This window comes from Xiphophorus hellerii, chromosome 9, assembly GCF_003331165.1.
Source record: "Xiphophorus hellerii strain 12219 chromosome 9, Xiphophorus_hellerii-4.1, whole genome shotgun sequence".
NCBI classification, from domain to species: Eukaryota; Metazoa; Chordata; class Actinopteri; order Cyprinodontiformes; family Poeciliidae; genus Xiphophorus; species Xiphophorus hellerii.
In genome coordinates, this window is record NC_045680.1 from 9707912 (window position 1) to 9735309 (window position 27398).

The window sequence follows — 27398 nt, forward strand, 5'->3', positions numbered from 1 at the left end:
TAGTTTTTCAAAGACCCTGAACACTAAAAAATGCTTGTAGTAGAACCAACTTAATTGATTTGCTTTAATTGGTAACAAGTAATTCAATTAAGTTGTTTCCGTTCAGACCTGCTTCATTACTGATTGTCCTACAAGCTCTCTGTATTGTGCACAATATATGAATAAACCTCATTGAGTGATTTCACCTGAACAGTGCTTGGAAATAGTTTTTTTCCACGACAACCTCAATTAAATTGCTTCAATTGGTAACAAGTAAATCCATTGTAATTTATTATGTTGGAATTTAAGTCAGTCTTACTCAAATAATTTAGTTTACTTCAAATAAAGAAGTAAACTAATAAGAGATCTCTATTTTAAAAGGCTTTTTTTATCAGGCTACCTTTATTTGAAAGTAGTTAGACAGGAAAGTGAGTAATGACAGAGGGGGAAGACATGCAGCAACGGTCATCTAGCCGGAATCGAACCTGCGACGGCCGCATCAAGGACTAAGGTCTCCTTATGCGAGTTGTGCTTTACCCTAGCGCCAGCACAGCACCCTGGTTGATACAGAATCTGTCCCTGCGTTACGACATCAGACTTAAGATACAGACACAGCATTGAGCTTAATTGTTTCAATACACTTTTTAGAGTGTCTTCTAAAGTACACTTCTTAGAGTGCACTTTCAAAAGTGTATTTTGAACACTTTTGAGAGTACCCAATATCACCACCTTAGAATCATAAAGCTGTTTTTAACAACAAGCAGCTTATTAACGATGTATGTGTACCAGTGGAAGGAAGTCAGGAGTTAAACATAACTTTTTAGAACAACATTTATTAGCACCACTAGAAGATGTTGTGAGACAGGCAGTGTTAAAGAACTGACTCAGGAAAAAAATCATCACCTGCTACTGAAGCTGTAACAGTACAGTGACCTACTTAAATTCAGTGATGGGAAATTTGAAATTACTGGGGTTAGATTAAAAAACATGTCATTATGTAGATGGTAATTTAAAATGTTATTATTGTTAAATTACGGCGTTTTCGCAGGGATCATCCCTACCCCCACAAAACACTGTTCAAAACAATTTGATTAGCTCATTTCCCCATAAACCTGCCTTTATCCTCCTGACAAAAGTTCTGTCAAACACAAAGACCTGATGCAATGGAAGCAGTACCTTCACTTAAGTACTGGAAACAGTTTGGTGCAAAAGACCCCACTGAAACTGAAAAGAAGTGTTATACTGATAGCGAAGGCAAAGTGGTCTGCCTTCATTAGCACAGTTTGAAGTGGGGATTCCTTGTTGAGAAAATCCTTCACATCTTTTACTTAGGATTACCAAAATTATTTAGATTTGACATATTATCGGAATATTGAGTTAGAGAATATCCATTTATCCATCCATTCATTGCTCCATCTATTAATCCATCATGTTGCACTTGGAGTAATAATGGCTCCTCACGGAGTGGCTTTTTATACCGTATCACTTCAGGTTTTGTTTCTCTGTAGGAAAAACACATTCCTACCTGCTTCAGTCAGCATGTTCACAAAACTTTTTGCTTTCTGTCTGGGGCTGATCATATTTTACACATAATTTGTCTCTTCCTGAACTGTGTGATGGATGGACAGACGTATGTTTTTCATACATGAGCATAACTGTTTCAATAAAAGGTGGGGCCATCAGCCAAGTCCAAAATTTCTTTTCCTAGTTTCTTTACCTGTTATGCCTCTATTTAACTTAAATGTTATACATTGGCTCCTCAGAGTGTTTTAGTGCCATGGCATCATCATCAAGGCTTTCCCAAATTGTTTAAAGATTTATTAATCTCAGTGCACGCAAACCTCAGATTGAATTAAGATAAATTAAATCTAAAGTCATGCTCTGGTACTTAGTAACTAGGAATAATTTTAAGAATTATCATGATGATTAAAAACAAAGAGGACTTAAATCTGATGGTTGACTTTGGACGATACGAAGATTCTGAAGGTTATACTTTAACCTTCAGAATCTATTGTTTGTTCCAATAAATCCTACAAAGTTACAGACAGATAGATTTTAATTTTTTTTAGTCTATTAGAAAAATGTGGTTCTACTGTGAATCCTCTTAAAACAGAAAAATAATAATAATGCCATTGTAAAAGGAGAAAAGGGTATTTGCAAGATAGCTGTCTAGCCGGTAGAATAGCTGGCAGACTGGTTCCTTATGTTCCAAACCATGCTGTGCTGGTGGGGCAGTGATATTTGCATCAGGGTCCCCTAAGGAGTTTCTTTAGAGGTGTGTTGGGAGCCTGACATTTCTCCCCAGTTCCCATGGCTGCAGACCCCAGGCCTTCACTGGCCTTGTCAACTAGAATGATTCACTATGGGCCACAATGACAGTGAGAGGATGAGTATTCATAAAGATTATCGGTTCCTTTATTTTAAAAAAATGCTTAAACTTTAACCTTATGTTGCATGGATCCTCACTCTCTCAAATTTTAAATTTGTGTGCCACACATGTTGGCATCAAAGGCTCTCTGGAGAAGAGAGGCTGGGACCTCTGCAGTTGTAGTAACAATAGAGCTTTTTTCTGGGCTGCTACCACACAACCAGACTCATGAGGGAGGGGGCTTGGAGCAAAGTGAAGGTCAGCCAGATGCCCTCTGGAGGGTGGTCAGACTTTGACACTCAGCCAATCACGCAATTTCGTTTGCCTTACATGCAGATGTGCAACATCTCGGGCCAGACTGCCTTTGGATAGCCTTTAGTGATACTTTCTTAACACATTCAGAGGGTTGTTGAACAAACCAGATGGATGATCTATAGAAATAAAATAATACTACATTTAATAGTTTGAGGAAGATGCCGCATGTGGAGATGTATTTAGGTCATTGTTCCGCTAATCTGTTCAATACCAGGTTGACCGAAGCTTAGAAGGAAAGCTTATGGCCAAAATGTTTTGTGTCATACCAGTGGATTTGGTATTGTAATTGAAAACCCGATATGCCCAACAGACTAACTTGGTGTTTGTTTGTTTGTTTTTTACCTAGTTTAATTTGGTCTGCTTATGGTGTTTCAGTTTTGAAAATTAAAATATTCTACAAATACTAGCCCCTCACCCACCTCACTAATTTTATTTCACCTTATTTTACCTTTTTGTCACTCTTTTCCTTTTTGTGATTGATGTAAATTGAACTCCCTTGTAGAAACCTGCTCTATTAACCCTAACCTTGCTCTAACCTTAACCTAACTTGACCTCTAACCTCTTAACTCCTAACTAAAATTCATCTCAGCTAAAGCTAAATAAACCAGCTTCCTGCAGCCTCTAATCAATTCTAACTCTTTAACAACATAACATTCCCAGTGTCCCGTGTCCTTTGCCTTGTGACTTACCTAACAATATGTATCATTTAAAAAAATATATTAAAATGCCATATTAGTTTTGTCTGGTTTTTCAATGACTCTCTGTTTTCATTAATGACCATATATAAATTTTGTGGTGTGAACACAGCAATTATTTTAGTACTGGTTTGTAGAGCACTGTGAAACTCATTATATACTCATCAGTTAATATACTGTTGTTATTATTATCTTCATTATATTTATTATTATTATTATTACTGTTGTATAATAATAAAATATTATTATACAATAATATTATATAATATTATTGGCATCCTTATATACATGCTTTAAAATGTATTTAGGGTCTGACATTTTTATGCAGTTTTAGTAAAACTTCCAAGCACAGCTGGGACACATTGTTAAAAAAGATAATGATGAAGGTTCATTGCAAACCAGACAGAACTTTAAACTCAATGAGTACTAATTTTTGGTATCACAAAAGAAGATCCTTTATGCATAAATACAATAACAACAAATAACAATGAGAGAGATGATTTGGTGTGGGAACTCCTGAAAGGGCAACCCAAGAGGAGACAAAGGTTAATTGTTATGTGTATAATACTAAGCATAATGTCACTCATCTTTGGTAAGATCAGATATTGTGATATGGACTTTTCATTTGTGAAAGAGGAAAACTATAGCTTACTTACAAGCAAGCAATTGTTGGACATTGATACTCAGTTGAAAATAGCTTGAATGTATGAGAAGGCTGAGATCTTCATGGATAAACTTGATGAACAGTACATACAGTAGCTTTGATGCTTAGCATTGGGCCAGCAGGCCGGAAATGTGAAATGGGGCTCCTCTCTGGGATTGATTTGCCCTGCTTGCTTTCTCAAAACATGAGGAAGGGCACAGGTTTTCTGAGAAAATAGATTTGCAGGGAAGTACTGAGACACTCCATATATAAACAGAGTGAAAGACAAAAAATAGAAATAAGCAAAAGGGGAGTAAAAAGAAAACAGGAAAAAAAGCAGTAATATGAATGGAAAAGTTATTTTTGAATTCAAAGGGGCTGAGGCCAAACTGTTTTCTTTGTGCAAACAGATTTAAGCTCTGCAGCACAGACATCTTAAAAACCCACCACCCAAGAATTGGAAAAAAACTAAATATTTTATTATCCTTAATGAAGCATTTGGCTTGCAGTCAAGTATGTAACAATATGCCTTCTCAAAGTAAACAATAAATAAAAAAACAATGCTCTTAGTGAAAAAAAATGGAAGCAGCCAGGGGATCGAATGACTGCAGAGACATGATGAACCTTGAGGTAGAGTCCTTGTCACAGTTAAGAAGGTTTATGTCTTGCACAAGAAAGAACAACTTGTATTTAAAAGATGAAGTGTTACCTTAAGGCTTAAGGTATAGTATAAAATTCTAGCAAATCTCTGTTTCCAGTACCAAATACTCTTGCTGTTATATCCACACGTCTTATGGTTGGGGGAAAAAAAAAATGCTTATTGGTACTAAATTAGCAAATCAAATTTCTCATGTTCTGCTCAGTTTCATACCTGAGTGTCAAGTATTATAAAATACTGACACTTCAGGGTATTAATTCTATCAAATTATTGCACTTTTCATCAAAGAATATTTAGGGCAATAATTTTAAAGAAAGTCTCAATCATAAAAGCATGTTCTTTCTTTTGTGATACCAGCAGAGAAATACGTTTTATTTATTTATCGTCTGATAAATAATTTCTAATGATATTATAACTTAGTTCAGTGACCTTTTCATCCCAAATACTTTCTAACTTATACTAACATTAACCCAGCTGAACTGATGTTATGTCTTCACTTTTGTGTCTCCTCCAGAGGGTACCCCGATTCGAGGTAAGATGTTTAGAGTAAAAAAAAACAAACAAATAAAAGAACAGAATAAACATATTTTAACTGAATCATAAACAAACATAACCACCTCTAATCCAACCAAAGTTACTAAATGTGAGAGACAAAAAAGAAAATCAAATTTCTATTGTACTAACATTATTATGCCATTCGTGTTTGTCTACCATGTTTTCTGTACGCTCAGACCAGTGTGTTTCAGTCCCATGTCTCATCTCATTGTTTATGTATTAGTCTTACATGTGTGTTCTGTGTTTTCCCTTTCTCTTCTTTTCTTCACTAACATGAACCTACTGAGCAATGTGACATTAGAAAATAGTAGTTTTGTACCTCAACAGTTAAACATTTTGAGCAAAGACATAACTGTAAATGAGCGGAAATTAAAAGCTTGGAGTCAGTGGCCCTGGATGTTGATAAGACCAGACTATGTTCTACTGGAAACTGTTTAAGACTTCAGTAACCTCATTTCTTCCCTCTCCTTGTCTGCTTTGATCTTTCCGTTCACCGCCACGTCACGTATGTAAATGCACCTCCCTCATACTTTGAGATATGTCAGGGGAAAAAACTGGCATAAATTACTTTTGATTTAATTCCCTCCACTCTGCTCTACAGCAGCTTGTACCTACAAACCTAAAGGGGGGTGTTTCTGGGTGCACTGGCTGCCTTCTGAGAATTGACAACATCCACAGTTTTCTCACCATGCAAAAAGCAGCTTTGATAAAGGCGGAGGATGAACGGAAGGATTTGAAGGAAAGACCACAGTGACATAGATGTAAAGACGCTCAACTCCTGTGAATTACACAAAATCACTGCACAATAAATTCCTCATCTCCCCTCATTATCTTTTCATTTCCCCCGACAATTTAACTTTCACTTGTAATTATCCATCCGGTGTTATTGCTCAAACATATTCTTCCCTGGTGACTCAATGTGATTTCAGTGTGTTTGTTGAAAAATGCCTTTGTTCCACAGCCTGAACAGGTAAGTGAATTTCTCAGTTTGACAGCATTGGCCATGTATTTGAAAGGATGGAATAATTGTTTTTGGTTTACAGTTTTGCTACAGCCAAAGAAATTATTTTTATTTTTTTTTCAATGCAGCTCTCTTTGAGGTTAAAGTCATGCATTTCTAATCATACATTAATATCATGAGATTTTAGCCACCTTTTAAAGCCTTCACTCATTAAAGATATAACCAAACTCCCTCTTCATCTCTTTCTTTGATTAAGAAAGGCTCATAAATCATATTCCAGTGAACAAAAGCTAACATTATTCATGAACTTTGTATTTGCATAATTAGATAAGCAGCCTAGGGCTTTTTTCCCCCACTGCATTACTCTTTGCCTATGCTGACTTGCCTTTAGGAATGTGTGGCCTATATCAAAATAGACAAGACTACATATCACATGCAGGCACAGACTATTTTGTGATAACAAAGTTACACTGGAATTTGAAAAGGCTTGGGTTCAAACATCACTAGTGTTTTGTTCGTTTGTGGCATGTTTTAACCCATGTTTAATAAAGAAAAAGAGAAAGTGCTGATATAACCAGAGTTTTCTCCAGCAGTATGTTGCACAGAGTAACTCTGCTCATCTATTACATCTCCAAGGCAACAACAAAGGCAAAGTTGGTTGTTTATAAAAAACTAGACTAAAAAAATGTGATAATTTTTTGATAACCAAGAAAACCCAACCCATTGCCATTGTACAGTTAGCACACTACATTTAATTGAGTCACAATTACAAAGTTATAGAAAATAACCCAAACTTTCTTAATCAGTTACTTTGTTTCTATCATAGTGAGGCAATTTTATTCTCACCCATAGCCAGGTAGCTGAAAAAAGGCTTCTACACATTACATTGCTCGCAAGAAAGCCAAATTGGAATTTTATTTTATTTTTTTAAAGAAAGCTTGTATAAAATCAGCTTTTTTGAGCTTTAAATCATAATTTTATTCCCTCGTCAAAAACATACCTGGAGCGTTCCCTTGATTCTTTCATGCATGTTTGAGAAATCCTCAGATCTCCAATATCAGCCATTTGGGGGTGCCTAAAAAAACCCCACTAGCTCTTACCAAACGCCTACTTAACCAAAAAGCTCCTTCTTGGTGCTTTTTAGTCTCCAGCCGAGCTTCCGTCTCACAGATCACTTCTTCCTTTGCACCTCCTCCACTCAGCTCCTCCAGACTACGGTCAGCAGCAATTATCAAACACCTGGTGAAACTGTATGTCTGTTGAGCTTATTATACAAACTAATTCTCAGTCCAGCTTTTCTAAGAACAGTTGTAAACGGCCTAATGTAGGAGAGTTGTTGTCATGATGTGCTGAAGGTGGAGTGTCAGAAAGAATAACAGTTACTTACAGAGAGGCAAACTTGAAGGCGTCTCTTGAAGTTTGCGTCGAATTGACAATTGAAGGTAACGGTTGCAAAATTGTGCTATAAAGCGGTACATTGTGCCTGGAAAATACATAATATCCCTCTTTTAAATCATGCTATGCTTCTTTAGTCAAAATAATTGTGTAAGTACTTTGGTGATCATACCAGCCTATTCTAATAGCATGTTATTCCTGATTATCATGTGTTTAGAGGGAGGTAAAATCCAGCCCCATTACCAAGTCTCTTTCGTATCACTTTCATATAAAAAATAATTTGAATTTCAAAAGTAGAATTTATTTCACTTTGATACGGAACCATGCAGGTGCTGGCCTTGAAGTGGGAGACGGGTGTAAAAGGCAGCTTAACTTCCTACCTGCGTCATTACTGATTCCATAGAAGCATTAAAAACCAACAGATGGGCTCTGACAACAATGGCATCACACGTGGAGCCCCATGCTGCCGCGGTCGCAGCGTAGTGACCTTGTGGTGGTGACAGACCATTGCCGGAGTGACAGCGAGGGCGCGGACGTAGGAGCGAGACAGAGGGAGTATAGCGAGTTCAGACGCGGCTGCCATGTAGTGACACTGGCTGTCTTCAGTCATGCAGCTATTAAAACCAAGAATATGCAGCTGAATTTTGCTGCTTCTGAGATGTTGTCATTCATAGTAGCCAAATTTGTTTGAGTCATGTGCAGCACTGTTACTTTGTATGAATTTTATTTGAAGTAGCTTTCTTACAAAATGTGAAGCCTACCACCTAGGTAACATTTGTGTAGCCAAGCTGCAATTATTAAACATAAAGCATAAGTATCTTTTTAAATGTTTTCCCCCTCTTCATATCAGAAAACTAAAGCTTTCAATATATTTTTTAAGTATGCCACAGTTGTCTCTGCACTTAAATGGGTATAATTCATGTACTGCAAAGGTTATTATCTTTATGTGTCCACCGATTCAGTAAGCTGCTAATTTGGAGCTCTAATTGGACTATAGTAGAGTATTAGTGAGCAGTGTTTGGATGAGGAGAAATGAGGGACTAATGGGAGCTGCGAAACTGCAAAAGCAAAATAAAATTATGAAGAGAGCAGTGTGCCACCAGCAGGTCTGAGCGGGATGCAGAAGGAGCAAGAGGGAGGGAAAGAAAGACTAAGGGTTGGCCAGCCATTTTGTAGATCGCCTAAACAAATCAATCAAGGTCCGCTGGAGCACACTAATTGAATTACACAAATGGGACTGAGGGTGGGGGACTAGGAGTTGAGAGGGATGCACACATGTGGGGTGGGCAGTTCACAGCTTCAGGCACTTTTGGAAATTAATCATCCATGTCGACCCCTCCTCACTTTTCTTTTACTCTCATTTGTGTCATTCTGTGTTTATGTGCTTTTCTGTCACTTCAACTCTTCCCTCCATCACTTTTCACTGTTATTCTCTTTCTGTTTCTCTCTTGTCATTTTTTTGTTGTCAAGCAGGTTATTTTATTTAATTTAATTTTTTACAAAAGAGATATAAACCTTTAGAAACATGTTAAAGCAGGGTCTTTCTGCCAGAATGTTTAAAAGCAAGAAGACCTTCCCTAAGGACAAAATCATCCATGCTGACCCCTGGCCAACATTTTAAATAAAATAAGTCTGAAAATAATTTTCTAAATAAATGTTGGGCCGTGTCTAGACAGTTCCCTTGGCACCTCACTGCTCATCAGATCAAACTGCGCAGTGTTGTTAAATAGGGCAGCTGCCATGGCTGGGACAACTGTTATAGACTCTGTGCCTATTACAGCCTTTTTCATTGAATGGATGAAGACAGTGAACATGCTGCTAGACAGCCATGAGTGGGTAGCAGTGGAGGATGAAAGATGTAAGTGTTTGGTGATTATTCTGACTGAATTGAAGAGGAACTTGTCCAGATGGAAGATGAGGTTATCATTTTCAGGAAGTATTTGTATGACTTATAGCCTGTTTATTTTGGATTTTTTTTTTAATTACAGTACATTAGTAAATGAAAAAAATAAGTTTCAGCGTTCTCTAGTCTGACCTTGAATATAACTCGGCTGTTTTTTTTTTCCTTTTCATCAGTGTAGGGAGTAAATGGACATTATCGCATCAATTCCCACTATTACTTTCCATCAGCAGTCATGGCTATTTTATTTTAGCTTTGAGTATCATTGCAGACAAAATGCCTCACACAATATTTATTAAATTTAATTATAAAGTTCCTTTCAAAAGTATTCACACGCCTTGAAGTTTTCCATCTTTTGATGTTACAACTTCAACTCCATGCAGAAAGAACCCAGGCCGGGACTTGAACCCAGGCAACAGTGCAGCCCTAACATATCGCCCTATATATTTTACTGTGGTTACAGGGTTTGATACAAACTTCTAAAGTGGCTCAAAGACATAATATTGCTGTCAATGTCAACCCCTCCAAGTTGATCGTGAAAAATAAGGAATTTAATCTGAGAGGGAGTGTGGACTGTGAAATATCATAAATGCTCGCCATAAATTTCATATCTGTATTTTTTTAAATATTGAAAACCATGTCCTTCCATTTTACAAGTCTACACTACTTGTGTTGAATTATTATATGTAACCTGCAAAAGGTTTTGTTGTTTCATGTCAAAAACTCAAGGTGTATACTTTTTTTTTGCTTAAGATGCAAAAATATTTGTATTTATAAATAGAAATCTATAATTGAAATTTTAATTATCGAAGTAAATCAAAGTTATCAAACTATGTATTTACATTTTCTCCTGGAATTTTATTCATATTCTGAGTTTTTTCTTTCTTTCTCTACAGTTGAAGTCAGAATTGAATGATGTCATACAACAACTAGAATTGTTATTCGAAACATGTTTTTTCCAAGCAAACTATCTATACCAGCTGTTTTTGTAATTGCTCCTAAAATGAAGCAAGCCCAAATTGTTTGCAGCAGTTACGACCATTGATGTTTATGATAAGACTTAAAAGCTGTAGGGAAAAAAGGGGCTAACATCTTATCAAGCTTCTTGGTGGACTCGCTTAATAAGCACAGTAACAGCCATTTTGTGGGGGGGGGAAAAGACATTTGCCACCAAGCATGTCTTTATCTGTAAACACTCATGGTGTGAGCAGATTCAGTGCGTGGCTTTATTTATTGCATTCATAAAAGATAATTTTTGCTATTTACTTCATTCCTTATGTTTCCGTCTTTTCTTGATAAAAGAAGAAAAATGCCCCTGGCCACATGCGCTCTGGTTAGCCACGGGCTGGCAGAGGATGCAGAGTGCAATTATGCAAAACAGACAGAGTGCAGTCACTTAAAGAGAGACAGACAAAAGGAAATGATAGTAAAAAAAAAACCCTGGTGTTCCTGGAGCTTCAGGATATGAAGGGAGGTTTCATTCTGCTTCTTAGAAGTCAGTAGGTATTGAATACAGTTTAACTTGGTATTTTGGTTTAATTGCAAAATGTAATATTCGCATTTGAGTGATTAAAATTAGTCAATGTTACTTTTGGAGTACAGAACAATATCAGACAACGTGTTAATGTGGCAGAAATGTAGACTCACCAGTCACTTTTACATGTTTGCAATTGGTTATGGTCACAAATTGTGATAGACTGCAGTGAGTCACTGTCATGGCAAATGGCAGTGACTCAGTGCAATTAGATATCTAGATGTGCCATCATCTACACTACATTGAGAATTTTTTTCACAGCTAGTTTTCAGGTTTATAGAGAATGGTCCATAAAAGAGGCAAAATTCAGTAACCTTATCAATTGGTTGACTAAAAGTTCAACCAATGTCAGATGAGAATGGGCAGACATGTTTACGTGAAACCTGGCTGTTTGAACCATTAGTTCCCACCTGAACATCACTGAATGGCTGCTGTCTACCAAAGAATTGTTAATAACTGCTTTCCACCTTTATGATCAAGTCAAAATTGGCCTAATATCTGAGAAATCCAAGCAAGATGTACCAGATAAAGAGGCAAGTGTGTTGTGCATAGCATAAAAAACTAACTGGCATTCACTACTAAGAACATATATATATGTATATATATATATGTATATATATACAGTACAGACCAAAAGTTTGGACACACAGTTGTGTCCAAACCTTTGGTCTGTACTGTATATACTCATGATTCTCAGTGTGTACTTTAAGTGAAAGAAAATCTTCATGTGTTCTTCAAATCCATATTTTGAAATATCACCTAGAATCTGTACAAAAACCAGTAAGAACTTGGAAACACAGATTGTACCACCTGCTGCGAAATCCTCCTTTCACAGAAGTCTGAGTGCAAATAAAACTGCCAAGGTATTCTCAAAGACATAGTTATTTCTCTTTCTTGCGGCTACTTTACTTATTAGCTGTTGGCTGTTGTATTTTATTAGGTTGTTTTGAGATTTATTTTTTTTTTTTACTGTTATATGTGATTTTTATTTGCGTTTTTCTTTTAAGCAGCCACATCATTATCAGCCAGCTGAAGTTTAACAAAAATGGTATACATAGAGCTGTGCTTTTTGATTTAACAAAGGTGAGTTCAGACAAAATATTTAGAATTCAGCTGAAGGAAGTCTGTCTGACAAGCCACTGGCAGAGGTTTCTGGATCTGTCCACCTGGAGTTGAACTTCATACATTTCTTACTTTGTGGTCTCAGCTTCTGAGCACATTCCAATCCACCTGCCACCACACTGGCATTTGCTGTTCCAAGTGCACATCAAACAGATCAAAATCAGATGCTCATATAAAGCCAGAGCAAAAAAAAAAACTGTACCACCTGCACTCTGCAGGCAGATTTCTTTTTTCATTTGGTTCTTGAGGTACATGCCAGGAACAGAGGCCTCTGAGTGATGAGGTGATCTGAGCAGTAAAGCAAAATGAAGAGAAAGTAAAAGAAAACCTAAAAATGAAACGCTATCGATTGCTGTACCTTCAGGTCTGTTCTCTGTTTAAATTGGTAAATATATTTGCTCACACCTTAAGGTCTAAAATACTCTTTTCTCTATTAGCCGGCGAACGGACTGAAAGCGTGACTAATCTTTATAATTAACCAGGATCGATTGTCTAATTTGTGGATGAGGTGAAACGTGTTATTTGAACACTGTTTCAGAGTGGTGGCCTTGTACAACATTGTGTTTACTTGCAGATGTGATGGAGAGCGTTATAGTATATTACAAAGCTTTCGGGGCAGCTGCTGGCATATTGATGCTTCTTGGCTAAACGTTAACGAGCGATGGTGGTGTTGTGTTTGTCAGAGAGTCCCAGGCTACAATCTGTCTGCTGAGCCAGCCAGAGGCCCTAATGATATCATCAGGAAGTGCCGTCAACAACACTCTAAAGAGGACGGATCCTGGTGTTTTACCTCCCTCTTTTGTTCCCTGCTACCTTTTCCCCATGTTGCAGCTGAGTGCTGAGGTTGTCTTGCCTTGCACACATGCAGTTAACTCCAACCAAAACATAAAAAATTAAATTGTATTAAAGAATAGTTCATATCTTTTGAGATAAAACATAAACAATGACCAAATGAGTAAAGAGTAAACTGAGTAGTAGTCTGCCTCTCAAATACACTCGTACTCCTTGAGCTTTTCCAAATTTTGCCATATGTGACTGGCCATGACAAAACTAGGAACAAGTCTCCTCGGCGGCGTTTTGAGTTGGTAAGTTAGTCAGAGTTATTTGTATGATGGATGGAGCTAAAATTAGGCTAATCCTAGAAGAAATGTTAAGGACTGCAAAAGACTAGAGACTAGGACTGAAAGTCATGTTCCTGCAAGACAAGCCTAAACTTAAAGCCAGAGTCACAACAGAATAATTGGATCAAATGATATTACAGTTTTAGAATAACTCAGTGAAAGTCTGGACCTAAATTCAACTCAATATGTGTAGCAAAATGTGAAATCCAAAAACAACAAAAAGCTATTTATTCATCTGAGCTGAACTTATTTTCAAAAGAGAGGGAAAGTGGAAAAACATTTTACTCATTAAATTTGCAAAGAGGAACGAGACATAACCTGAAAAACTTTTAGCAAAAAAAAAAAACACAAAACTGGCAGAGTGTGGCATAGATCTGTATTAAGCCCCCTTGGGTCATTACTTAAAATTATAATTTAAGATCAAGTCATTTCTTCTGCAGTTTAATTACTTAGCTTACAAGGTAACCTTCACACTTTTCTTCTTTACATTTCATCACACTTTTTTTTTTCTTTGTAGCTCCTTTTTGCGAAAGATTTAAACATTGCTGCATTGCTGACTGATTCAGTTCACGTTTTGATTTATTTAGCTTTTTGTCGACAAGTGACTGAGGCTGGAATACAGTTGAGTTAGTCATCCTAGCCTGTGTCAGCGTTGCTGCAGAGAGACTGTATTTGAAATGTCCATGTGAAATTTGAGTGATTCCCAGAGGTTTGATTTGTTTGTGTCAGATAGACTAATCAAATATTTTCTGCTTTCTTTCTCTCTTTTCTCCATGTTTCTCCCCTTCCCATCTTTTCTTTGTCGAATGTTGTCTGTCTCCAGGTGCCCTGCAGATCGAGAACAGTGAGGAGTTGGACCAGGGGAAGTACGAGTGCGTGGCGTCTAATGAGGAAGGCGTACGCTACTCGTCCCCCGCTAATCTTTATGTGCGAGGTAGGGAGCAATCAGACTGCTGAGCCAGGCAAAAAAAAAGTAACAAAAAAATAAATAAATAAAATCTACTTTGTCTAAATAAAATGTCTTCACAGTACAGCTCATCTTTAATTGGTATTCTTGAGCGTAAAATACTATAATTGCTTCCATTAAACTCCGTTTTAATCTAGAAGTGTATGCACAAGATGTTTTGCAAAATTAATATCAAAGGAATTTAAATCTTCTACCATTTATATCAATGCCTTCCCATAATTGTTTTAATGCACTGAAACTTCCAAATGTAAATCTATAATTGACCAACTAATGTTCTTCTCTGTTATGATGCTCCATTTTGTCTTTCAATGCCCTCCAATACTCACTCGGAAGGAAATGTATAGCCCAACAAGCCGTATGTCTTCACATTATCAGTTGCCAAAGACCTTTGACCTGTTAACTGTGTGCCCAATCAAATGTTTCCCCACTACGTCTCAAGTTGAAACCTTAAAACATACTGAAAATATATATATATTTTTTGGTTTTGTTTGTTTTGTTTTTGTTATTTGATGAGTGTTTTACAGGTATTGGAGCACAACGGTAAGTGCTGATTTTGATTGATTGGCTAGGTAATGTTGCCCACCAATCAAAATCATTCACCCCTTCTTGCCTTTTCCAGTTTTGGGGGAGGAAAACAAAAGTATTTGTGTTATAACAAAGTGAAAAAGCACTGTATTCTACACACAGTTCATTTGACAGACTGACCATAAATCCTACACTTCCTGTATTTTTTCCTCATGCTACACTGGAGCATAAACTTATAGGGTTTCCCAGATTTTACTTTTGTGTACTATCTTTAAAGGCCTTTACAGTCTGTACTTATTTTGATTGGCATGTTCCTGCAAAATGAAGATATAAATATATATAAAAAACAATAATTCAGAGGGAACAGTTTCATAGGAAACAGACTATAAAGACAAAAGCCTATCCTCAACCACTAATGCTAAATGACAATGAATCCCTGTTGAGGGAGCTTTAATAAATTGAAGCAGATGCATTTTCGGCATGTATTATTTATATTGTGCATATTAAATAAAGATGCCCCGGTATCTACTCGGTTTGTTCCCTCTGCTGTGTACCAAATAACTTTGTTCCCAATAAATAATTCACTACTCCAACATTATAAAATGGGTCGGGGAGCTGCTTTTTCATTATTATTGCTATCATCAGACTCAGTGAAATAGAAGCGTGGAGAGGAGAAATTCTACTACAGGGAGCTGAAGGTAAAAAGAAAATGGTTGTTCAAGACTGTCAGCATTCATCTAGCCGAGGCACGAGCTGGTGCAAATGTGATTCAGCAAGCAATGTCAATTAGCTATCTGCAGTGGTGGTCCTTGCATGATCATCACTCTGGGCGAGCCCCTCCCGCAACATATTATTTTAGGTGAGCAAAGAGAATTATGCTATATTTTTGAGAACACAAAAGACACTCCCCTTCTCTCTTTTTGTTTTCATAAAATTTAAATTATTGTAAAGCATCTGTCATTAGATTTCCTTAAAATAAACATTAGTAAAGCAGCCCTTAAATTAAACACCAAATAAGAATCTCAAATAGAGTTCCAACAAATCATCATTTGTGAGCCTCTTTATGTTGAGATATTTTCTACATCTTCCTTGACTGGCCACCATAATAAGCAACAGAAAACCAGTTCAGGCCCCCCATTGACCGTATAGTGCCCTGGTGGTAAACCCCATGTCAAAGCCCTTCCCGCCCACTAGCTAGTCGTCTTATTTTTTACCCAAATGCTCTCAACAGAAATCATTAATATCTATGTAAAGAACGATTTTCAACATTTTGCAACTATTTTACATTAAATCATACATGCATTCCTTGAAATAACTTCCAAAAACACATCCAATATTATCACAAACACTTTCTCCACGAGCATGCTTTTACAAAAGTACTTCAGATTCATAATTACTCCAGTGCATTCACACTATGTAACACACCTGTTATGCTGTGATGGTGTCAGCCTTTGTTTGTTTTCAGTTAACTTTTGTCGATCAATTCTGATACTTGATGTTGACTATGTTTTGTTCACGAAGCAAAATGCACTTGAGATTAGCAGCTGTGTGGAAGGATAATTGTAAGGACGAGAGAGAAACCCTGAAAATGAGGCATGTGGGTACTGAAGCAAATGGGACTCCTTCCCAAACATCAACCATAATGACAGTGTTTGCTGATTGGCTTCTTAGAATAATATTTTTCTTACCAGCCTTGAACTGCAGCTGCTAATTTCCCCCCGAATTGTCTTTTTTTAAATTTATTTGTTCTTTTCAATCTCTCATTTGTTTTTGTTTTCTTTATTTTCTCTTTATTTCATTTCCTTCTCTTACTAAATAAAATGTGGCCACCCCCATGAGCCTCTCATTGTGGCCATAAGAAGCTTGTGAAATTTTGAATTATGAGTATGGTACGCTTGAATTGACTCCAGTGGCGCCCCAATCCTTTTTCCTTAGCAGGCAGCAGAGCGACCACTGGGGTGAATCTGTTTGTTTTGGTTCAAAGTTTATTTAAAGGGGAGGGCAGGCAAGTGTACTTTGAAGACGGGTGTCACTGATGACAGGGACAGGGGTAAGGGGAAAAAAAGAAGGAAAGGGACATGTAGCTGCAGCTAAACACCTTGAGGTGGCTTTTTTTACTCTCTCTGTGTTTCCCCTATTTTTCTCTTCTCCTCATGTCATTGTGTTCTGCATCAACCCCTTTACATCCCTCAGAGCTTCGAGAAGGTTGGTGTGTTTTTTCTTTTTTACTTTTTTAACCCACATTTGAAAAGAAAAATCAACATGTTTGACAAATTTTAGCTGTTTACCTTTTGCAGATCTCGATTATATACTAATCTGAAAAAAAAACAACATACAGTTAATCCAAACTGCTAAATAATTTTAAAAGACCATATTTTTTTTATTTCCAAATAAAAGATGAAATCAAACCCCGATTAGCTCGGGTCTTGCTTATTTAATTTTATGTTTGCATTGTGGGGCCTTTTCACGTTTTGCATCCTTTGGTATTGCTTCTGCACCTAAAAGCTTTACTTGCATGTGTTGTTATGGAAACCCAGCACATGAAAATAGCAGCACCTGTTGCATGATGGGAGAATGTAACTGCGCTTGCATGCCTGTGCAAAAACCCCTTTGGCCCCAAAGTTTTTTTTCTTCTTCTTCTTTTTGCATTATCTCTGTTCTGTTTTGTTTTTTCCTATCTTTCTTGGGTTTTCTAAAAATATTTTTTGTTCCTGACAACCCTATTTTTAGCTTTTGTTTTAGTTCATTTTTGAGTTGTGATGACGATGTTGTGTGTGTGTTTTCTGTTTTGTTTCTGTTTTGTTTTTGTTTTTTTTGTTTACTATGTCATTTTTTGTGGTTCATTAGTTTGTAAAAAATGTTGTTCCTTTTTTAACCTGATATTGCTCGGCTTCTTGATACTCGGAGTGCAACTGCAAATGCCGAATGAAATTATAAATGTGTATACAGCCAGTGTTCCTGTCATCTGCTTTGGAGTGATCCATTACCAAAAAGATTAGACCTGATTGGGCCTGATTGGGTTCCATGTTGATTTTAGGGAGCCATTAAAAGATGCCATTTGCAATATTGTGCAAATCAATAACAATACAATGACCTCAGCATTGCATTTAGTGCTGCCAAACAAGCGAGTAAAGATGCGTATGTACGTATTTGTATTTTTTAGTTGATGTGATTTGTTTCTGTTGATTGATTGTCTTTCTCATAGTAAGGACAAACAATTACACTTTAATCAGTTATATTGTCATTTGTAGGATTTTTTTAAGTTCATATAAGTAAACAGTATTTTTAACGTGCACGCTGTTGTAAATTGATTAGTGAAACCCACAGTTTAACACTGTGTGCGTCAGCCTCTTTTTACAATGTAATCAGATTTTTACTGAACCACCCATCACCTGCTGTAGTGAGTTAACCTATTACATTTTCAACTCAACTTGTCTGAGTATATAATATACCATTTTTGGAAAGGAAAGGAGAGTTTTAGCTATTGATACTTTGTCTTTTTTTTTTTTTTTTTTTACTTTTCTTTGAAAACCAGTTGATGAATCAGGGTAAATCAGCCCTCATTAACACAAGGCAGCTGCTGCATGAAGGCTTACTTTCCATAAATTTGGCTGAGGATACCCAAATAAATTATGTAAGATATGCTAGACTGGACTTCAAAGGTATGCTTATATTGAATATTTTCATATGGGATATTTTGAGTGACAAAGTTGCTAATAATAAACAATGACAAACAAAAAGGCTTTGCACTAACTTCAAAAACAATATTTTCAAATAACTTGCTGTCATTTTTGTACCTTTTAACAATTTAAACATGCCTAATATCCAAAACACAGATAAAACGTGTAGCTGACATTCTCTAAATGTAATTCCATCTTGAATTGTCTTCCCTTATAGACATCTTATGTTCCCATACGGTTGAATAAATGGAAGCAAACAGGATTTCTCATATGGTTTGCTGTTGGAGCAGCTGGCTTTTCTTTTATGACTTCTCACTTACTTTTACATTACTTCCATACCTTTAGTATCAACAGCTGTCACTTTTTAAAGAAGCTAACAGTACAATATATTTTTTAACTCAATCTAATTATAGAATTCTAAACCCAGTTCAACAAAGAAACACTGATGCAGAAAGACTGTGCTGTTATGCATGTGCATGCTCTCCCTTCTACTACGATATTTGCCTGTTTGTGAATGTGCTTGCATGTCCTGCTCTGCATTCGTATGTAATGTTGGGAAAGAAAGCTAGATTACACCTTATGTTCTCACTGGCCAAAGCAAATTCTAGCCATCTCTATTAGATGTTTGCCTTACATAGCCCAAAAAATTTTCATTTGCCATCGAAGTGCCTGTATTCACCACACAAAACATATGGCCCATTACCTTCTTCACTAATAAACTCACTAATTCACTTACTAACTAGCTTGGCATGCACTGGAATTATACACGTGGGGGAATGTTCTTGCAGTATAGTTTGGCTGCTTGTCATGTACCTGTAAGACAACAGCAGTAGTTAACACTCTGAAATCCCTTTTTATTATTAGATACCCATGCCATGATTCTTGTTAGTTTCCTTTAAGTAATAATTTCCATTTTGATGAGCCACCCATAGGGAGAGTTTAGCAGTGGTGCAGCAAAGGTATGTTAATACAGGCCAACCCCTGCAGCTTAAATGTAAATGCTGTAGGACTCACCCTGCAAGTGTGACTAAAGGATCTTCATACTGTGCCTGTGTCCTCAGGCAGTAAGAGGGTGTAATCTCAGCTTCAAGGTGACACTAAAGGCTGCACATTATTTTGGCTTCCCCCTTCATTTTGGGGCAACAAAATCTGCCTCACAGAAATAGCCAATAATGTCCACCTTCTGACCTCTGTTTTTCAACACAAATCCCTCCACAACACCTCCCACTTAGTTAGTGCAATACTCTGGCATTCTCTCTCGACTGCTTCTCACCTCGTCCAGTGTATGGCTTCCTGTCTTTCTCTCCACATTGGGGCTTGAAATAAGACAACATATTGTTATCAGACCACATGAAATGTGGATGTTTGTTTTCTTTTTTCTCAATTCCAAATGGGCCGGCTGGGCTCCTGGTCTCTGTGAATGAGGAGCGTGTCCATGCAATTGGGATTCTTTCGTTATTATTTTTTGTTGGAATGGCGGTGCATTTTAAAGGTATTAAAGGTGAGGGTTTCATTTGCACATAAATAACAGACTGTATATTGACGTAAAGTTCAGCTGAGCATGTACCTGTAACTTTCAGAACTTTTAAAGTATGGTGACTCATTATCATGAGCCATTGAGGAAACTTTACATTTAAAAGTAAATTTTCATTTAAAATCTAATGACGGATAATGATGTGCAAAGTATAGTGTGCTCCAGCATCAGTTGGGCTCTTAATCAGGGGCTTTATCAAAACACAGCAAAAGGTTTTCCAAAATGATTGTTTTGTCTATAGCTTCTAAAAAACATCCTTATGAACACTGTTGCTTCAAGAAATGTGTTTTTTTCACACAAACACACCAAATGAAACCCAAAATATTCTAACAATGACAGCCCTGTGCGTGGCACTGTAATGGGCCCAAGAAAATACATCAAAAACAGATAAACTTATATGGTTGAGGTTAGAGGTTGGATTACATTGTTTTGAAAGAAAAATTATATTCTTTTTGCTTATCAAAAAGACAGTTAGATATTTGTGTTGTTGGTTTTTTTCTTCACTTTTAACAAACAATATAGCTTTGTGATTCCTAAAATGCCTTTTTTTATTTGTTCTAAAGGCCAAAATATTAAAACGACTTACTTATATAATAGCGGTTTTCACACCATTCTCATTTATACGACACCTTAGTGTTCTAGTAAATGCATTGTTTTACATTACTATACAAGTAGACTCTTTCTAGTTCCATTTGTCCTCGTGTTGGGTTTAAAAATTGCATATGACTCTTTTTTTTTTGTTTCTTTGTACCAGATTGTCCTTAAATAAAATAATTAATAAATAAAAAGCTTAAACCGGTTTAAAATTTTAACTTCCTTGTCAGATTCTTCAATTGCTAAAGTTATTAGCTGATTTAGGATGAGTTTCCACATGGTTCTTGACATTATAGTTTCTTAAAGGGGACTAGAAATATCTTCCTGTGGGGAAACCTCATTCACTTAACCATTTCAGCTCCCGGTCCATTGGCTGATCTGAGCCCCAGGGAGAGAAGATCACCCTGATATAAACTTTGATTTAATGTTTCCCCAAAACACCCATGTTTGTCATATTCAGTTACCACAGACATTTTGAATTGGAAGATAAATTCCTGAGACAAATAGAATCTTAAAAACATCTAATAGTATTGATGCAAACCTCTCTGTGAACACAGCTGCACTCTGGTACTGCCTATGCTGTTCGAATGTAGTTCTATTTGTGGATTTGTTCAATTTTGTTTGTTTCCTTTCATTTGATTTTATTTTGTGAGTCTGTGTGTCTCGAGCAATGCTATAATCGGTCATAAATGGCATGCTTGGATGGGCTTGAGTGACAATTTTTTGGATTGTTTTGGTTCTCTGGTGTTCGCCCAAGTGTATGAGGGTGCACCGTTCTACGTCACTCATGCCATAGCCACACCCATGCATGTCTGTGTGAGGAATGGGCTGCCCTATCACCTTTGTTGGTTAGTTAGGTATGCTTTATCAAATTATAATGCAGAGAATTATTTTTCTCCACCCTTAAGGGGTTGATTTTCTGCCTTTTTTGACAGAAATAATGAAAAAAAAATATCTCAACCAAATACATAGTTTTGATAGCACCTTTTTTTTTGGAAAACAATATTTTTGGGGATTTGCAAGTGTCCATTTTTCTTGGTACATTTTTACTGCATGTAATTTTTCATAGCACAAACCAGCCTTTTTCAAAGGTCAGCTATGAACTTTTTGCCCTCAAGGTCAGGTCATGTTACGCCCAGAGTAACAAAGTAATTGACAATAGCAGTGGATAGAACAGAGAATGCATACAGAGTAGATTAGAGACATATCAAAACCCCAACACCAGCCATGTTCCCCATTTGAGTGTCCCTCGCGCTGTAACTGAAAGTATCCATCAGTGTTTTATACTGATTTTACATGTACAATTCAGCTAAAATAAAATCCCTCCGAGTTTGTTTATATAATAATTCTGCCTTAGTTTTTTGTGGATAAATTAGCTGGATAAATTAGCTTTTCCCATGCAACGATCATATGAATCCCATTTGGATCGACACGGTTTGTTTTTAAATCTAATTTTACTTTAAGGACCCCTTTCAGTTTTTCCCGCAATCACTCCCATTGCCCTGTTTTGTCCTTCCTTATGCCCACCTGTTCTAAACATTTAACTTCCACTTGCACACAAAAGCAATGTTTAAGGTGGTGATGAAGGAACATGTACCTGATTCTTGATTTTAAGCCCCAGTGTGTGAGATCTCCAAACCAACTTTGAGCCATGATCTTTTCTTGTTCTTTTTTATTTACAATCAGTTACTTATTCTATCCCCCACTTATATCCTCCTTCTCCTTCTCCCCCCCTTTTCTGACAACCCGATCCCTTCCTTTCCCTTGTTGCGTATTGTACAGTATGTCCGCGTGTCAATCCATTTCCCTTTGTCTTGTTCGTTGTTTTGCTGCTTGAGTCTGTTTTTTTTATTTCTGCCTTGCGTCTTGTCTCTCTTCCTTTGTTTTCCGCGTCTCTAAAGTCATCTTTCACATATGTTTCATCATGTTGTATTCTGTGTCTTCACTACTTTCCTTCTCTCTTTTGACCTTTGTATCCCAACAAACATTTTGACATTGATTCTAAATATTTTCTTTGTTTTAGTCTGCTGTGTATTTGTAAAATCTTGACTTTCCTACATATAGCTTCCCTACGAAATTGTACACAAATATGTAAATATGGTTGAAGAAAACATTAGGGTAACTGCAAACTCCTCCATGCCGCCTAATGTCAAATGCTTGCTGGGATGCCTCTCTCAGTTTCTTTTTTGCAGAATCATGCTCTTTCACTCTATAACTCTTGCATACTGTACACACGCACATCCATGCCTATGCCAATGCAAAAAGTATATGCATCTATAGACCTACAGATACACACACACACTACACTATACCTGTCACATCCTTCGTCCGAATCTTAGGTTTATTATCCTCACTCTTCAATCCAGTCCCTTTCCATAACTTTAGAGGTTCTACCTGTCTTCCTCTCGTTGCTGGTATTCATTTCTCTTTCCCTCCATCTCTCCTTCCTATTCTCTGAACTTCTACTCACTGTTGATCCAGTTCTGTTTCTTTACTCCTACACTGTGTAGTAGTTAGCTTCCTACCTACAATGGCTACAGCTCTTTTTTCTGTGTACTCCTAGGCACACACCTTGTTCCTTGATACTTATTTTGTGTTACCGGGACTGCGATGTGACAATGTGCCATCATCACATTTTGTCACATTAGCTGAAGAAAAGCAAAGTTTACACAGCAGTAAAACGGGTTACTCCCTGTCCCCCCTTTACCCTTCCTCCACCCCTCCCTCCTCTATTTCTTTCTCTGTCACTCCTTACTGCACTGTTCTCTCTCCTACTCTTTCCTCAAAAGTTATTTCTTCTATCTTGTGCTATCTTTACTCTCCAATCGTCTTTTGTCTGGGCATGCTAGCGACCCTTCAGTTATATTCCTCAATGCATTTTATCTCAAGTTTTATATCTACTTTTGTTATCATTTACTCCTTGATTTACCTCGATCTATTTATGCATGCTGTCTGTGAAACTGATAGCTGCATCTATCAATGGAACCGTGTCAGATCTTAATAAGGCTTTGTCCAGTGGATCTACCCTAAACCACAAAAATCTGATTAAAGTTTCTCATCTTTAAGATGATCTGAAAGTAGAGCAAGGTGTTAAGTGCAAATGTGTGCTAGAATTTGGTTAGACCTTACAGAGATGGTCAATAGTTCAGTAACCCTACACTTCCTGTGCTGTGGGAGAAGCCTGCAATGGCCTACTTCCTGTTTGGCATGTGTGTCTGAGAGGACAGGAAGTTCCAGGTTGCCCGGTTGGGCTTATGTGATAGAATTATCACATGGCCTTTACTATTATATTACTCTTCTACTTTGCGATCAGGTAGTGCTTCAGTTGTCCACGTGTCAGTAGCTCAGCCCCCAAAGATGAGAAACTCGTAATAGATTTTTGTGTCTTTAATTGTGCTGTGATGGGTCAAATATTGGTCATTGGAACCTTGTTGCTATGAATCGTTGCTTAACTGTTAATCTATATTGTTGTTGAAGCATTTCTATTAGTTTAGTTCTTTCCCATTATTTGTTATTTTTTTATGTTTTCAAAAGTCTAGTTTTATTTTATTTTTTGTTTGAGTTCACATTGACCATGTTGAACCTTTTGTGTTTCATGAAAACCTGAGAAGGATCCATTTTCATCTGCCTCTCTTGTTACCTCTCTTTTTGACTCCTTGTCCTCTTTTGTCATCCTTTCTCCTTCCTCATGCCTTCTCGCAGTCCGGCGGGTACCTCCTCGCTTCTCCATTCTTCCAGAAAGTAAAGAAATAATGCCAGGTGGCAGTGTGAACATAACTTGCGTGGCAGTGGGGTCGCCCATGCCTTATGTCAAGTGGATGCTGAATGCTGAGGACTTGACACCAGATGACGAGATGCCAGTTGGCAGAAATGTTCTTGAACTGAGCAGTGTCCGTGAGTCAGCCAACTATACCTGCGTGGCCATGAGCAGCCTTGGCATCATTGAAGCCGTTGCACAAATCACTGTAAAATGTAAGAGATGACTATTTGTGAAGTTCTATGACATTCATAGAACATTTTGCTTAAAATCTCTTGTGTTGTTAGGTTACTAAAAAAAAACTATCTAGATCTTTGTTTTTTTGTTCAGACTTCTTAAGCAATCACAAATTAATATCTTCTCTCTTTTCTTCTGTGTTGCCACAACAGCTCTCCCCAAGCCTCCAGGTACCCCTGTGGTTACCGAAACCACAGCCACTAGTGTGACCATTACGTGGGACTCAGGAAACCCAGATCCAGTGACATACTACATCATACAGTATAAAGCCAGGTCCCCAGACAGCAAGTATGAAACGGTGGATAGCATCACCACTACACGTTACAGCATTGGTGGGCTCTACCCAAACACAGAGTATGAAATACGTGTCTCAGCGGTGAATTCAATTGGACAAGGTCCACCCAGTGAGCCAGTCGAAACTCGGACTGGTGAGCAAGCTCCCGCCAGTCCACCAAGAAACATTAAGGCCCAAATTCTTCCTCAAAATACCATGATGGTGCAGTGGGAGGAACCCGAGGAGCCTAATGGGCAGATCAAGGGATACCGAGTTTACTACACTATGGACGATTCGCAGCCCATGAGCCTCTGGCAGATCCATAATGTCCAGGACAGTCTCATCACCACCATTCAGAGCCTAGTTCCTCAAGGAACATACACAGTCAAAGTCCTTGCATTCACATCTGTTGGTGATGGACCTTTTTCAGCCCCAATTCAGGTCAAAGTATTACAGGGTGGTAAGTATATGAATAATTACTAAGAATGTAATAGTGCTGTTGGAGCTGTTGGAACTAGATTCTCTTAATAAAATGGTTTAGAAGCCAACCTACTGGTCATCATGATTTAACCCTTGCACATTTTTATTGTCTTGACTCTGAATTGTTGTAATATCCTCTGCTGTTGTGTCTAGTTCCAGGTCAACCATCCAAATTCCAAGTCGGTGCTGTGTCTGACACCAGCATTGAGCTGACCTGGGAACCTGCATATGAGAAAGAAGGAATTATAAATTATGAACTTCGCTATAAGGAAGGCGATTCAGACACCCAGGTAAGTCTTCTGATTTTCTGTCACTACAAAAGCTCTAAAAGTTTATTTCAACAATTGTTTTTTTAGTTCACCATTTTAAATTCTTATATTTTGATTGACAGATGACGAAAACATTTGGACCCACAAAATCATATGTTGTGGAAAGTCTCCGTCCCAATACAAAGTACCGCTTCTCCCTGGCGGCCATCTCTAACAAAGGCATTGGGGCGTTCACAAATGAAATTTCTGAGAGGACCTTGCAAGCCAGTATGTAGTCTTTTATTGATATTCTCTCCTGTTTTTGTTTCAGGTTTGCTAACAAAAGAAACTCCTCTTACAAAACTAAACTATGATCTTGTTTTCTTTATGGACCATAACAAAAAGAATTTTCATTTGTTAGTTCTTTTTCCTGCTCTTTTGACTGAAGCTTGCTAATTTTTCTCTAACGTCAATGGCCTTCTAGCCTCTAAGTTATGTGTTTAACTTCAAACTTACTGAGGCCACTTATTTGTGGTTTAAAATGTCTGCTGGGAACATATGTATATTTTCATACATTTTACAAATGTATGAAATGTAATTTGACATTTTTTAAAACTCTGTTAGGCATGTATTATTCTAATGAATGTTTACTTTATGGACTACTGCAGTTGAAGAGACTAAGGGGAAATTTTAAATAGCATTTTGTCCACAGGAATTTTACTCAGAAACAAGGGACTTTTTAGACAGACTTTTTCTCAACACTTTAATTTCAAACGCTCAAGCAAGATATTGGTTAACTTTAACTTACAGCTACACCCCCCCCCCCCCCCCACACACACACACACACACACATATATATATATATATGGTGTGGTGGTTTTAGCAAACTCCAAAATAATTGTTTACAAATGCTAAATAAAACATTAGAGGGGATGTGTTGTGTTTTTTGAAGTATATATTATGTTATATTATCTCATCACCTTGAGTGTTGCTTGGATTCTTTTATGCATGGTTGAGAAATCCTTGACTCTACCATGGCAGCCATTCAGGTTAGCTTCAACGCTTGCTCATACAGTGCGCTGCCTATTTACCCAAAGCTCCGCCTTGAAGTCTGAGTGGAGTCTCCAGCCAAGTTTCTGCTTCACAGAGGAGAAACTCCCCACTCAGTTTGAGATGCTGAAGGGGAAGTGTCAGAGATTAGGAGCTTCTTAAAGAGACAGAGGCCAATTTTAAAGCATTAAATTGCAAAGTCAAATTTCGTTTAAATTATGTTTGTTATATATAGAATTGGTAGAACAGCCAAAGTTAAAAATTACTTCATTGTGCTATAAATTGGCACTTTGTGCCTGGAAATATATAATACCTGTCTATAGCCCTCTGTTAATGAAAATGGCACTGATGACACACTTCTCTATTCAACAGCCCTTTATAATAAAATCAAATAAAGCATTAAGATTGTATTTTTTTTTGCTGCTGTTGTCACCCTGTAATCCATTCAGAATGGGAAAAGGGAAAATGTTTCGTTCAAGTACAGCTATGATTAACATTCCATGCAGTACTTCCCTCCTTTCTTTTTTATGGTACTTCAACCAATTCTTCCACCCTGAAACTCCATGTTAGTAATTTTTTTACACTTCAGTGCATTTAATTCATCTGATCTTCGTCTTTTCATAGGGCTCTTCAAAAATTCTAAAGTTCCAGGTTGCAATAATCCTCTATCTCATTGGAAAAATAAAATTTAAAAACTTGGTTTGGTTAAGCACCTGTTAGTCAAAATGCCTCTCTAGGTCACATCCTTACTTTATTTGCCTTTTTTTTCTCACTTCTGTGCTTAGGAAGACGTAAATGTATGTGTA

General features: G+C 37.2%; 1 protein-coding gene across 16 annotated transcripts in view; it reads left to right on the forward strand.

The window, feature by feature from the left end:
- Window positions 1-27398, forward strand: part of ptprsa (protein tyrosine phosphatase receptor type Sa) — a 259420-nt gene that overhangs the window by 161712 nt on the left and 70310 nt on the right. For 8 of the 16 annotated variants that reach the window (XM_032572235.1, XM_032572242.1, XM_032572238.1 and 5 more), the window contains exons 8-14: window positions 5173-5190; window positions 14070-14180; window positions 16932-16943; window positions 24249-24518; window positions 24693-25274; window positions 25448-25584; window positions 25686-25830. In XM_032572235.1, coding sequence (XP_032428126.1) covers window positions 5173-5190; window positions 14070-14180; window positions 16932-16943; window positions 24249-24518; window positions 24693-25274; window positions 25448-25584; window positions 25686-25830 — 1275 coding nt within the window. The remainder of the gene's footprint in view (window positions 1-5172; window positions 5191-14069; window positions 14181-16931; window positions 16944-24248; window positions 24519-24692; window positions 25275-25447; window positions 25585-25685; window positions 25831-27398) is intronic. The other 8 variants (XM_032572241.1, XM_032572244.1, XM_032572248.1 and 5 more) reach the window with 3 other exon arrangements.